At 37.9% G+C, this 15117-nt stretch overlaps 1 protein-coding gene across 1 annotated transcript in view; it reads right to left on the bottom strand.

The window, feature by feature from the left end:
• The window catches only part of MBOAT2 (membrane bound glycerophospholipid O-acyltransferase 2), a gene marked incomplete at both ends in the record, with an annotated part of 93937 nt that overhangs the window by 15156 nt on the left and 63664 nt on the right, over positions 1-15117 (bottom strand). The window contains 3 exons of the mRNA XM_080342550.1: positions 3428-3611; positions 4440-4494; positions 14228-14283. Coding sequence (XP_080198676.1) covers positions 3428-3611; positions 4440-4494; positions 14228-14283 — 295 coding nt within the window. The remainder of the gene's footprint in view (positions 1-3427; positions 3612-4439; positions 4495-14227; positions 14284-15117) is intronic.

Below are 15117 nucleotides of genomic sequence, written 5' to 3'. Positions count from 1 at the left end.
AACCAGAGCACGACGCAGCGCAATGCACGTTAGCGCTGCTACACTGAGCAAAGGACCCAGAACCCGCAGCCAACACGTACCGTATTCTGCAAGAGTTTATAGTTGGCCTGATCTAAATAGATGATTCAACTACAGCCTGAGGCTCGGCTATAGCACTCCAGTTTCAAATATATTTATATGGAAACAGAAGTCCTTACCTGACACCAAAATAATCTATAGTTCAATTACCTACAGAAAAGCATTTGGTAGAACATTAATTCCCTTCCTATTGCTTAATTAACTAGGTTATTGATAAAGCTTCTCTGCTAAGATATAAATGGGTAATCACTCGATTGCAGATGCACAGGAAGGTCGGTCAGTTTTTACAAGGATAAAGTAACTCATTTAGAACTTCCAAGTTTAATTTCATGCACTCTTTAAAGTTTTCAATGTATCAGGTTGAAAAGTAACACCTGGCTATTGTGGAATAACTTAAAAACCGCACTTTGCCAAAATACCTGTTCTGTTAAGGAATTAAAAGAACTCAAAGTGCAGGATAACTGATCTTGCACAACATAGAACACAGAATTTATTTTACAACAAAAAACGGAGAAAAGCTTGACTCATTTAGCTTTGATGAACAAAAACTGAGCATATCTGTACAAAAATATCTTATATGGCCAACACTGCGAAGGTAAAAAGGTACTTAAGCTAAAAGACAGTGCCAAGACAAACCCAAATGTGCGTTTATTAGATGGGAATACAATTAGATTGAAAGCTGGATTCTGAATCAGAGAAAGGAGTTCAGGAACAGCTTTCTAGTTAAAGCAGTAAAGGTAAAACAGTCACTGAGGTCAGGAATTTTATAAATATATTATTGTATAAACATGTATAATATATATAAATATATAGCAAAAAGTAGAAAAGGATCTTTTAACCTTTTATTTGAATGAATCTGTTATTCTCCTAGGTTGATAAACAATCAATAAGGAGCTCAATATAATACTGAACTATGTTCAAGTGTATTATTTTAAGGAGGTTAGTACCTCAGGCAAAAATTACAGGTAATTAATTAAGCAAGAACCTTATAACCTGTAGGAAGAGTCTGCATAATAAGCAAGAAAGCAGATATCTGCTGATAGGAATCTTGCATTTTAAGGGTAGCCATAATAAAAAGAAACTTACAAAGACAGATATTAATTTCTGAGAGGTGACACCACTTTGAGCACCAACAACTGATAGCGTGCAAAAAGGCACAATAGGAGGGATATAAGAAATAGGTTTTAATATGTTAACTTGATTCATTCAACATGCAATGAACACGGAAAAAATACTAAACCAAGTTAACATCATGCAGTCAACACACAGATAGAGGAGTAGGCTGGCATGAACTACTTTGGTTGTGTAGTTATACTTAACAAGAAATTAAACTTACTGTAACTCAGCTGAAGGGTATTTTTTTCACCTACTACAGTAACGTTTGCTGATCCCCATCACATTTCAATTTTTTGAGTTACCTAACATTTTTTTTCTTGAATATGAGAATCAAGGAACAAATTTAAAGTATTAATATGAGGTTAATGATACTTAACCATTCTTCTAGAACAAGACAATGAACGCTCTAATTGATGCAGCAAATGCAGTTAAATTATATCATCCATATTTCCCCAAAAGTATACAATACTCTCTGGTGTTATAAAATGCAGCCAGATTTCTCTAACACCAGTTGGGAAATGAAGCGTCAACAGCATAGACAGCTTCTCTTTATTTTTATGTCACAAGCTAATGCAGCATAAATCGCAAAAAGTTTCAAGCATCTTGAGAGCAATTCATTTTAAGGAAAACTGCTTACCTGAAAGAAGAATCCATCACAGGTTTACACTGAGTTCTACTGGCTTTGTTCAGATTGCTAGCTAGATTACATGGTAAAAAGCTAGGAAGTCCTGCCAGGCAACCAGTAGATGCGTGTCCAGAAGCACTGATACTGGCAGACTTGATTAGTTCCATTTATTTGCAATAATTTTACTACAATATTTTTCTGTAAAAATCAGATTGTAGTACATAAGATGTGATGCCTGTGCTGAGTCAACACAATGTTTAAAAACAAAATAATCCTCTGCCATGTTGTCAATCCAACACACCAGTGTTGGACTAAAGCAGTATGAGGGCACAGGAGGTCTCTGTGCCCTTCTCCCTTCCTGAGAACTTGCTCCACAGGACACTTCTAGGAGCTCAGGTACTTAACCAATACAAGGAGACGTTTAAAATGTTTTCACTCTCCAGCCACTAGTTTACATTCCTGTGGTGCAAGTTACTACAACCACACAAGATGGGTAGAACAGAACGTGCAAAGAGTCCACATCCACATTCCAAGGATGGAAGTGGCTGGAGATGACACAACTGATTGTGAAGTGCTCCTCATTAGCTCAGCTGCGGGGAAGAGAACATCCAGATGGCAGGACGTGACAAGCAGCTACGCATGGGAGTGCCTTCATCTGCCCCCAAAACAGCTGGGGGCCCACGAGATAAGTAGAAAACAGGTAGTTGGTGCTGGAATGAGCGAAAGCCATTGATCTGAAGTGTTCCAGTCAACTCCATAGTAATTCTGCTTTTTATGTGTGGTAATAATTCTGTTAGGCACACACAAATTTAGAAGTCTGTTACACTCCTATTTAAGAAAACATTAAAAGAATGAAAAGATAATATTCAGTACCCAAGCGTTAAACTAATTGGATTAAATTTAAAAAGCAACAAGCTTTGGAAGCTTTTAATTCAGGCCATACAGTATCTCTGTAAGGTATGATCAACTAGACTTTCTTCTCTATGTATCTAGTCTCTTTTCCAATAAACAAAACAAAGACAAGAAATATGTTGTATGGATTACTAGCCACAGTTTTATGGCTAGTACATCTTTTATTATGCCTGCAGATCAAAATCCATCTTTTATACATGAATAAAAGCAAGAAAAATGAAACTATTAGTGTTTTTCAGCTTGTTACAAGTTCATGCTTTGTACTTGCTGCAAGAAGACATTAAAAAACAGTAGAATTTGAGAATGTTCATGGAACTTCACTGGAACTGTAAAGTCTCACCAGCTTTCAAATGACAAAACACAAATTTCGTCCTTACCAGAACTTTTTTTATGCACCGTATATGCTTTGAAGGAAACATGCATGAACTGTTTTAATTTAAAGATGGCTTTTTACCATATAAGCTTGTTAGGAAGCTCCAATTTAATTTGCTTTTATCCACAAAACCCAGACTGGAAACCGTGGAGAAAACCTGCCTTAAAAAAGCAAGTATTTAACTTTTTGAACAGGGAACTATAGTGCTGATGAACAAACTCCAGATAGAGCTCGAAAGTTACACCTGTAAATGGAGAGTGCAAACCAAGCTTTCCATGCAATGATCATGTAAGCATCGGCACTGCAAGAGTCATACACCTTACATTTGGAGAAGGATCCGTTTGTTCATATTTTGTATCTTCTTTCCCATTTGCTTCAGACTGTTGCAGTTGGTATGATCTGCCTTCAATGAAAGTAATATAGTCTTTGTAAGAGCATAACGGGCCTGCCAGGATACCCATGAAATTACAGTTGTAACTTAAATACTCCAGTAGACTTGGCATGCGTCTGTAATTCAAAGACAAGCAACTTGTGAGATGGAGTGTGCAGTTCTACAGAATTTCCACAGTAGGAAAAGTCATACCCCATGTCATTGCTTACTCTAACTGCAGTAAAAACCACATGCAGAAAAGCAGTTTGTGTGTCTTTCGTAATCACAGCTTAAAACATTCTATACATAGTATTTCCTTCCAATCCATACTGAGCATTTTCAAACAGATCTCCTGAACTCTGGTGCCTCTCTCCTCACTCATTAGAGGTGTTTGGCTGAAGCTGAGCCTGGGGAAGGAGAAGGAAGGGTGTTTCCCTAAGTGCTTGTTCAACTGTTTACGTTTTCGTTTTTTCCCCCTCAATAACTGAATCAGTAAACAAAAGTTTGTGTTAACTGGCAATAATTCCAGTTAAGGAAAATTATTCAAGTCAAGATTGTTTTGCCCAAGACAACATACTATTTTCAAGTCTCCTGAATAAAGAGAGCAGAAAATGTAAGTTAAATACTGAAAAACAGAATTAAACATGTTCTTTCACCAGCTACTTTATATGTGTACTAAATGTTAACTAGTCTCCCGTCTGTTACGGCATTAATTTGCATAGAATGTCTAGAACTCCGAATATTTTTCTTAAAAAAGTATAAAAACCTACTTCTAGTGATAGATTCCAGGAAAACAGATGTATGAATTAAGCTACAAATATAAAATACATGGATCTGTTTTACATGAGTTTGTAAACTCTGTCTTGAACGTGAACTGCAGCAATTCCACAGGGCATTAATAAAGCACAGAAAACAGGAGCTCCTCCCAGCCCCAAGACCAGAGTCTGAGATGTGGGGAAGCCTACCTTACAGCCAAGCACCTCTGCGATGGGGTCAAATCTTCATTTTTCCGAAACATTCCTAGAGAAGAGGACATGAAAATAGAAAAATAAAGAAAAGCTAAACCCCACACGTTAATTAGCATTCTCTTTACTCAGAGCAATCCTCATGCTGCAATGTAATTTTTTATGTCCCCAAGTAATTTCAGAGGTATTATGTCACATAATATTTTTGCTGGAGTCGGATCAAACAGCTCTTACTGTTGACAAAATTACAAACTCTCACATCCTCAGTTATGTCTAACAGTGCCTAATCCTGAAATCACATGGATTTCAGGAAAGCATTAAGAAGGTTGTAATAAGTGTTGACAAATACAATTCCCCTACATTGGTTAAGATTTCAAAGTCTGCAGGTTTTAAAACCCTTTATTCCCAGTCCTGGAGACCAGACAAGTCCCAAACACCTTTCAACATTGCAGTAACCCAGGGATGTTACACTAGTCATTGCACTTTAGACGTATAGTATGACCACAGTCCAAGACAGATTTAAGCAATTCGAAACTTAAGGCAGAGCTGAAGATGCTGCAAGTACAGGCTGTCAACGAGGTCCAGCAAAGCAGGCACAAATGTAAAGGATACTCAAATCTTTCACAAGCAATAATGAGAAGCTCTGATCCCTGCTAACAGAAGAGGAACGATCAAGTCCAAGTTCCGCAGCAAGACTGAATTTACCTTCTTGCCATATGTGGCACTTTCTGAAATGCTCATGGCCTACCCCTGAAAAACAGGCTTCAAAAGTTGTACTCTCATAAAAGACAAAAGTAAAAAAATATGACCTGCCACACTTGAAATTATTACGAAACACACCAATTCAGGGGCACAGAAGAAGCAGAGCTCCTCCCTTCAGACAGCCCAGGTTTACACAGGCCAGCACTGCTTGCCCAAGTGATTGCTTCAGCTCCTTCTCCAGCCTCTCCACTGCTCCAGACAGCAGCACCTGCATCCATTCCCTGCCACCCTGCTATCCCCATTTGCAAGCTGTCTTGGCCTTAACAAGCACTAAAAAAATATATTTATATAAGCATAGCTTCCTAAAGGAGATGAAGTTTATGGGAATCGCACTTCAATTCTATTCCTCCCTAGCAGTGGCTAAACCCAACAGCCAACTTCCAAGTTTGATGAAAGAGTAGAGGTAACATAGATATGAAATCCATATGTGCTTTATGAAAACAGGTGGTTTTATAGAAGATCCTTCTCCACTCTCTGAGAGGTTGCCTTCAACCCTACCGCTTGATGCCAGTAAATCCACAGAGGGGAGCCCTAACATTTGATCCAAGTATAAGGAGAGTTTCCATTGGAGCCAGATTTTTTTTTACATATCCAAATAAGTCAGGTTTAAGACAAAAAAATATTTTGGGCAGGGGAGAGAAGTCAAATTTTGTTTAATTCTACGACTCATGGAAATACACGTTATCTGAAAGGAAAATAAGTCTCTTGTCTACACACTTATGACTTTAAAACTACACTTTTAATCTTCAACAGAGCCAACAATACGGAGGAATTAGAACTTGTCATCTCCTCTTCTCCAGTATGACCTGGAAAAATACCTTCCTTGGTCCTGATCCTTCACAGTGGAAAGTCATCCCCGTTCATACCCACTCAAGGCAAGAAACTGAAGGACAAAGCATCACCGCTAACTTCATGCAGGCATTTTCTTGTCCCCATCATTACGTTTTCACATCAACTCCTTGGTGCTACAAGCAAAGTTTTCTATGCTGATAACTGTACTGAATAAAAAAATGTGGGAGAAACATTCTGAAGGTCCTTTAACCTTTAAGGCCACAAGATCACAGTTCTCAGGTAGTCTTTGAATCCTTGAATTTAACACAAACTTAAACCAAAATTTAAAACAAAGACTCCTATGGATAAATGTGGATCACATGCCATGACTAGGGAAGCAGCCCGTACAGCAGAGCCTTTGGTCTCCCACAGCACATACAACACAAACTGATCAGAGCAGGAGCCTCCTCCGCTGTTACATTCCATGAGTGTTTTACCCTTAAGTCAGAAAAAGGAAGCCGTCAACAAATGTGTCCAAAGGAACTTGCGTAAAGCCAGACTAACTACTAAATAAAGGTAATGAGTCAAATGGAAGATTTCACGCATTTATGCTATATGAAATAGGAGAAAAAACCTCAAACCTGAAACAGAATAATCTAACCACTTAAATATGACCTTTATTTTTGGAAGGGTGAGGAAGAAAGAACTAGCATATTTAAAATGGGTTCAAGTTATGTACATACATACACAAGAAGTCACTTGAGGCCTAAATAACCTGGTGAGCAATATACTTGCTGTCTCTAACATACCACATGCAAGTCTCCATTAATTTTTCATTTCCCTATCTCACTAAGATTTCCCTCCAGTCAGGAGCTTCTTCAAAGTCAGGTCAGTAGCTTTCCCTTTTTTTTCTTTCTTAAATGTCTTCTCAGCTCCTTGAAGGCCCATTTATCATATTTACATAGCACGCAAGAACAAGGAAATCATAAATCTCTGGCAGTGTCACACTCTTGAAAGCTTTCAGGAAGCTACTGTTAACACTTTTTAATTAATAGAAAATACACACAGAACAGGTGCTCTTACTTTGACACTTATCTAATATGACATGAACTAATATATATATTCAATATTGCCCAGGCAGTGTATCTGCCCATGGGAACAGAGGCCTCATCAATCATAACTGTTTCCTACCTGCTACATGTTGGATATGAGGAAACCACACTTGAGCAGCATGCTGCTGCTAGAGAACTCGGGAGGCTTTGTAACCTTCCTCTGGGATTAGGAGAACTGTTTTCTCCTGTCCTAAATCAGGAGGCTACTGCAATGGCTGCAGCTTTTAGTTGCTACCGAATCACACAGTGGAGACTAGAGAAAATGGGGTTTATTGAACACGTTAGAGAGGTGAAATCATTTTGTCACTCTGCAACGGTAAGTCAGTTTTCTCATCTGTAAAGTGGGAAACACTCCTACGTTCCTTCCTCAGTAAAAGAATTTTGTAAATCATTGGTAACAAAATTTATCCCCAGTGGTTTAGATCATGAGGAGGCTGCATCTTTTCATTCCTCCTCAGGAGACCACATCCTAACAGTAACAAAATCAACATCTAAGGTACACATCGATATCCTGCCACATGGCTTTATTAAAGCATATTGTGCACACAACCATGATCTCACTACAATAATACAATGCTTACCATCATCATAGTACTACCCCAGCTTTATGGTTAATCTGCTTGAATATATCCACCTTTGTATTTGCATGAAATCTGGCTAATAAGTAACCACTAATAATGCTTCAACATAAGATTATATTACATTAATAATACTTAAACATGGAGATCATATCACAGGCTATGCTGTAATTACAGCAAATTTTAATTGGAGGTTCTGAAATGATCACCAGCTAAGCCCAAATGCATGCTGTTATTAAATTATTTTAAAACCTGAAGAAGACAGACAATAACAGTTTTAGTTGCTACTAGCACATTGGCAGCAACAAAAGCAGACAGACACAGACACCAGCTGAGTAAAATCGCAAACAAACTACAAAAAGCAAGAAAAATCAGAAGTCTTGCTATCCAGAGAGCCGTGTAAGCAAACGTAAGCCCAGAACAACACCTGAAGACTTAGGAGGGGAGAAATACAACACAATTTCTTAAAACACTAATGACGTACTGTAATCAAAGTGATTTGGTAACTTGTACTGAAACAAGAATGACCATGCTGTCACTAACACAGGAGGAAGCATTTTAAAAATATTACAGTATCACACAGTATCGCAGTATGTTTGGGATTGGAAGGGACCTCAAAAGATCATCTAGTCCAATCCCCCTGCTGGAGCAGGAACGCCTGGGTGAGGTCGCACAGGAACATGTCCAGGCGGGTTTTGAATGTCTCCAGAGAAGGAGACTCCACAACCTCCCTGGGCAGCCTGTTCCAGTGTCTGTCACCCTCACTGAGTAGAAGTTTTTTCTCAAATTTAAGTGGAACCTCTTGTGTTCCAGCTTGAACCCATTACCCCTTGTCCTATCATTGTTTGCCACCGAGAAGAGCCTGGCTCCATCCTCGTGGCACTCACCCTTTATATATTTATAAACATTAATAAGGTCACCCCTCAGTCTCCTCTTGTCCACACTAAAGAGCCCCAGCTCCCTCAGCCTTTCCTCATAAGGGAGATGCTCCACTCCCTTAATCATCTTCGTTGCCCTGCGCTGGACTCTCTCCAGCAGTTCCCTGTCCTTCTTGAACTGAGGGGCCCAGAACTGGACACAATATTCCAGATGTGTTCTCACCAGGGCAGAGTAGAGGGGAAGGAGGACCTCTCTCGATCTTCTAACCACCCCCCTTCTAATACACCCCAGGATGCCATTGGCCTTCCTGGCCACAAGGGCACAGTGCTGGCTCATGGTCATCCTGTTGTCCACCAGGAACCCCTGGTCCCTTTCCCCTACACTGCTCTCTAATATGTAATTTCCCAACCTATACTGGAACCTATATATATCTATAGATATAGATCAAGAGACAATTGGAGAGAGAGCATTAAAAAAAAGTCTCCTAGACATAAGAAGACATAAGCTACTTAAAAAGAAATTTAAAATACACCCACACACCATGGCAGTTTCACTGACATAATTAACAGATTAATTAGAAAACAACACTCTTGGTTAAACAACTGCAACTTTTTTTGCTGTATTACCAACATTTATGAAGTGGAATTGGGTCAGGATGACCTATCAAAAATTCTTAAGAGTATGTAGCTCTACATACCTAAGCAAACATTTCTCTGTCTCAAGAATTGTTCCATTTTCTCTTGCTTATGTTTTCACAACAGCAATAATCCAAATACACTTTTAAAAATTAATAATAATAACAATAATAATAATCGGCCTATTTGAAATCAGAAAGGTACATTGGTAGTTTATGATGCCTTTATTTTCATAAATGTAACAACATACTTGTCTGACCACCTCTCGCTACAACAAAAAAAATCCACTTAACTGCAAAAGCTGGCCAAAACACAGTATGTTCCTTTTTTCCATGGGTAATCCTGGTAATTACTCGGTAATCCTGTTCTGGTTTTGTAGGTATTTACTTAAAATACATTTGAAATATCACATCTAATGTACAGAAATACATAAGCTGGTCAATGCTTCAGTACATCTACATTTCCACCCTCTAAGCCAGAGCAGACCCAAGTTGCCTGCGAGCCTGTAGAATGATGCAGTGTCTTTCTGCTGAACATGGAAAGTATTTGCCTTTGAGAAACGTCAAAGGCAGAGAACCTAGTTAACTAAAAATAAAGAAGAAACATTTATATCAACGAAATCAAGAAACATTCTTCAATACTTCTGACACTATTACATTGTTCAAGAATAGCTAACAAAACCTTTAATACCAACATAATAGCAGGAACTGCAGTTTGGATGGGACTGCTCCTTAGCTGGAAACCAACAAGAAACTTACTTTGTAAAAAAGCATTGTCTTAAAAATATCTCAAGTGTATGGTGCAGTACCACAACCTGATGGGCAGGTAGGAATAGATAATTAAGACCACAGCAATTAATATAGTGTTTGCACATTAGATTCTCCAACATCACCTTCGTTTATTTTTTTCCATCTCCTTCCCATTTGCTGTGTGTTTCATCCATCTATTGAGGTGTCTTCCCTCTCAGGGGTCATACTAGACATACACTAAACTTTTATTATTTTGCAGGAGGAAATAGGGTCTAATAGCCTATTTGGAAATCTTACAACTTTGTAATAGTGCAATAGCAATATGAGGAAAACCAGCATGAAATAATCCAGCCACTGTTCCAACAGCCTGCTTTTGAAGCAAAGTAAATGAGACCTAAAATAATGCTGTAAGACTAGCTTCTAACTATGTTTTGCCAATGTATCACTCCAATGAAAAGGCAGAGGTAGAAAAAAACAACCCTCTGAGTTGCATATTCATTGTGCTCCTTTGAGTTTTCACAGTAAATGCCGTACCTTACCAGGTGAGCATCAGTGTCAACTCTATTGCTTTTTAAAATGGAGAACGCCAGATACATAGGAGGAAATAATAATTAGGAAAAAAAAAAAGCAAGCAGTGTTCCAGGAAAAGCACATTTAAAAATTAGCAACTACAGAGCTGAAACCGAAGGTAGGAGAAGGGTACACACAGGAACAAAGAGGGTTTTTTTGTGGTCAGAAGGCACGTGAAATAAGCCCCTGGGAACCAAGAAGCAGATGACAAGAAGAGTGTTATGGTTCTGGTTTCTTACCTGTATCTACCCACACATTTTTATGGACAAGTGTAACATAGTAATACGAAGAAATAATTTGGAAGACTGAGATTTTATGTTTAGTAGATGGCTATTACAGTTTAAAATGACTTTTTCTTTGAAGTTTTATATTACTTCATGTAAATTAGAGAAAAGAAATCCAAACAAGGTTGGAACAAGCTGTGAGAATTTTTTTTTCCCATTAAATATCAAGTCTAACATTTCCTAGTTTTGGTGGCTTAATCTCTTGGAGATTTAAAATAAATACATTTCGAGCTCCAGAACTTCAGCAGGTTATGAATATAAATATTTGAAGAGTACTAGAATTGAGATTAGGTTAGGACATGGGTCCTTCTTGTAAAAATCTCTGAGTTCATAGCGACTTGCAGCAAATGAGTGAGGCTCTGGGAGGATGAGTAGGTTATTAGCAAAAGAAGCAGAATGCTGTATGAAATCAGGAGCTCATGAACTCCTCTCCCCTTCTAAACTTTTAGTACCTTACAGCTATAGCTGCAAAAGCTTCTCTACTTGCACCATCTCTCAGCTAGAAATTCCCCGTGCAAGTACAATCCTCCATTTTACAGACCTTCTAAACTGCACCAGCAGAAACTGCACCTTCTAAACTGCACCACCCTCCTTCTACAGTAACTGCAATGCACCTTTCCTTTTCCAAAACCTGCTAGTTTTAAGTTTGATGAAAAAAGGTACTCCAGAATATAGGATCTGAAGTACAAAAAAATTTCCTTTTCTCCCTTGACTCTGTTTTAGCCTGAAGTGTTGCATAAATAAATCTAATTCTTGCCATAATGAATGAATATAGACACAAGCGGTCTCCAAATAATGTAAAAAAAAAATTCTGCCTTTAAAGTATACACGTGTGTTGCCAAAGATAATCATAAAGAAATACAGAGCAAATCTTAACATACTGGCTACTCATTTCTGGTATTGTTCATTTAAGTAACAAGAAACTGCAAGTAGGCACGAACTATCAAGGGCTTAAGTTCAAAATATAAGTCGGAGTATTCCAAAGGCATACCCTAAATTTACTCAGGTATAAATTTGTGATCCACACAACCTTCTGAAAACTCAGTATTATATAACAAACTTAACTTAATCCTAAGCAACCTGCATAGAATTTCCTACTTAAAAAAAAAAAGCCCACAGTAAGTGCACAGGGCTGTAACAGAGGGGTAGTTTTTATTTATTTATGGGATTCCATACTAGTGTTCAACTTGGAATCAAGCATATCCACGTAGCTAGACAGACTCTTCAATATATAGGCATAGGTGAACAGCCTTCCTGATTCCATCAGTGCTCTCCAGGGCCTTCAAATATGACACTGCCAGCAGCTGAGCACAAGCAACAGGCTGCCGGGAAAAGATCCAAGTCCAGAAGACTCGCCTTTACCACAAAACCAACGTAACTACAGCTAGAGTCTTGAAGCTGACCAAGGTCTTCAACACACCAACACCTTTCTTTCAGCTGTTTATTTTCATCATCTCTCCTTGGATGCACTGGCAAAAAATGGGGGTGGGAAATAAAGTAATTTGTGATTAATATAGCAAAACTGATGTGACTAGAGCCTCAGAGTGCCATTAATCATTTAGTATAATGATTTTCAATGTTATCTCCTCCCGTCAGCATATCTCAAAGTATTTTCCAGTGGAAGCGTGGACCTTTGTATAGTGAACAAAAGCCCATTGACAGCAGGGTTATTTTCATTAATTTCTCATGACAGACCCCTTCTAAGTCATCTGTGGTTAAAAATCACCACCTTAATACAACCCCAGTTTCTCCTGTACATCTTTTGCAGCATCTCCTGACACCAGACTAGCGGTCACTCCTGAATTCACACTGGTCCCATCAACTTTTGAAAGCCATGTTCAACCTGCGCTCCCAGCAACAATGATCATTCAGCTCAAGTCAAGGGCTCTACTGAACTGCAAATGCAACTAGGGAGAACTTTTCCAATATATAATCAGCTACTCCCCACAGGCTGACAAATATCCTAGAGGATCTCCGACATGAGAACAAGGAACAAAATGCCAAGAATGCTCAGAATTCAATGATACCCGAAAGAAGTTCTGACAAAAAATAAACTGGGCTTATGAAGAAAATACAAGTTATCTGGATTAATTAAAATAGGAAAAAAAAGTCTAGTTTAGTTTGTGATGAAAGCTAAGAATAGAGCTGACTGAATGAAACATTTGTTTCAAGATTACCAGGAACACACACAGGCTTGTCCCATACCACAACTCCACTATTGTGCACCATGTCAGCAAATTGAGAATAGCTCCTTCCCCTAGCAAAATAACAGTAAGACGAAGCATTTATCTTTGATATCAGAATTATTGCTTTCTCATAATAAGATGTTTCCTCTAACTTGTGCACTCTATAATCTAATCGATTATAGCTTGCAAGACTAATACTTCTGAATATATTTTCTCTGCAAGTTAGACATCAACTTCTTCAACCAACTAGATATGTCGAGCATTATTTATTTCCATTCATACAAAAATTCTTACAAAAATATGTTTTCCTGAATTTTCACATTCATGAATGTTGTTGCCTACAGACCTCTCGAGACAGAGTATCATAATGACAATGGGAAAAAATGAAACACCAAGAGCTAGGATGCAAATGAGACAAGAATATAAACTCCATACATAATGTTACTGAAGAAATTACAGAAAAACAGCTGGTTTGATGCAGGTGTCTGGGGCTACACTCCCAAATCTTCAACTGACAGCTGTAGCTCCAAGTGATCCAAGCTAACTGGTTAGGTTAACTGAATGATCTTTTCAAATTTAAAATGAAAATGACTCCTTTGAATATAAAGGTAACTAAAAATCTAGATACCCTGCTCACAAAAGCCAACATCAGGATTCATTTTTGTCACAACCCAGGGCACACTTAACTGATGGATAAATCTGACGTGAGAAAAGACAAGAACATAATTAAATAATCTGCCCGTTCACACTGATACGTTAGCAGTGAGTGCAATTATGATAATAAACTAAATAGGAACATATGCAAAGGTTTTATAAAAATCAATATACACGACAAAAACTAGGGTGAGATTAACAGTATTTTAAAATAAGAGGTGTTCCATAACTGAAATTCCATGTACTTGTTTCACTAATCTGTCAGCAACAGTGATCTCTGAATTTGGAAATAATTTAGCTGTCAGGATCAACACTCCAGTACAAAGATATGTCAGTGATCTTTGGTCAGTGGCCCCAGAAGCGTCATCGGTCTTCTGATAAATAGTGTCTTCTGCACAATGGAAGTATTTCCAGAGCTTTTCTAGTGTCTGAGCAACATTTCTTGGTACTTCCATTAGTTAAGCATCAATAGAATCGGCTGAGACACAAAAAATTAATATATTTTGTCCTAAAACACAAACTGTCCAAAGTAACTCATTGACTCATGACTAACTTCCCTTAAATTTATTTTGTACAAAAAAAATAAATACAGTTTAAAGAAGTCTTACCATCATGAATCTCAAACGCCAAACTAGTGATCTTCTGTGTAATTATCATCATTGGACTGTTACAAAAACAAAGGAAGAAAGAACGATTTAGAAAAAAATTTCAGGTGTTTCTTTCACATGTAAATGTCAAACAAAGTTTATACTAATAGTCCAGGTCAATTACTCTCAACTGGAAGACTTCCAATGCAAGGACAAAATGATTAGTTTTTGGACCTCAAACCATTCCTTAAATGCAATTAATTTAATCCTTAGATATAACATTTGCTAAATGCTGCCTTTTATTGCTGCATTAGGCTCCACCAACACTGGTAAAGTATTTCACTTTTTTAATTCCATAGGTTTTTTTGCGTTTGTTTGTTTGTTTTTACAGTGGGAAGAGTAAAGACCAATTATATTCATTGTAAACTACAGCAGCAGTAATCCAAGGACAAAGAAACCATACCAAAGTTGAACAGTACTATAATTTATTTAGATTTGCAGACTAGTTCTGCTGTTCCGACTGATACCTGGTCCTACACTTAATTTTTCCATCTAGAATTATTATTTGCTTTAAGTAAACATAACTGGCAAAACAAAAACCCAGCATAATTATACTGGCTCCAAAAGAGTTTAGTTTGTTTTGAATATGGTCCACTTGAGTCAATCTTAAACTGTCCCAAGACATATTCTTCACTGACTGAGCCAGCTTTTCACTTAGAAATTAAACCATCTTTGTGGTATCGAAGAGTTTTTGACTGATGTAAATCCCAGCACTGCTAACTCCCTAACTGGGGGCGAGGAGGGGATGGGGGAGACCATAAAGTAAGCTACCAGAATTAAGAAATTTAACTTTGAAATCAGATCTCAAAAACATATCAGGGACTGTATTTACCTCGTAGTGTGAGAGCTGA

Source organism: Nesoenas mayeri, assembly GCF_963082525.1.
Source record: "Nesoenas mayeri genome assembly, chromosome: 3".
Classification (NCBI taxonomy): domain Eukaryota; kingdom Metazoa; phylum Chordata; class Aves; order Columbiformes; family Columbidae; genus Nesoenas; species Nesoenas mayeri.
This window is presented reverse-complemented; position numbering and strand designations above follow the sequence as displayed.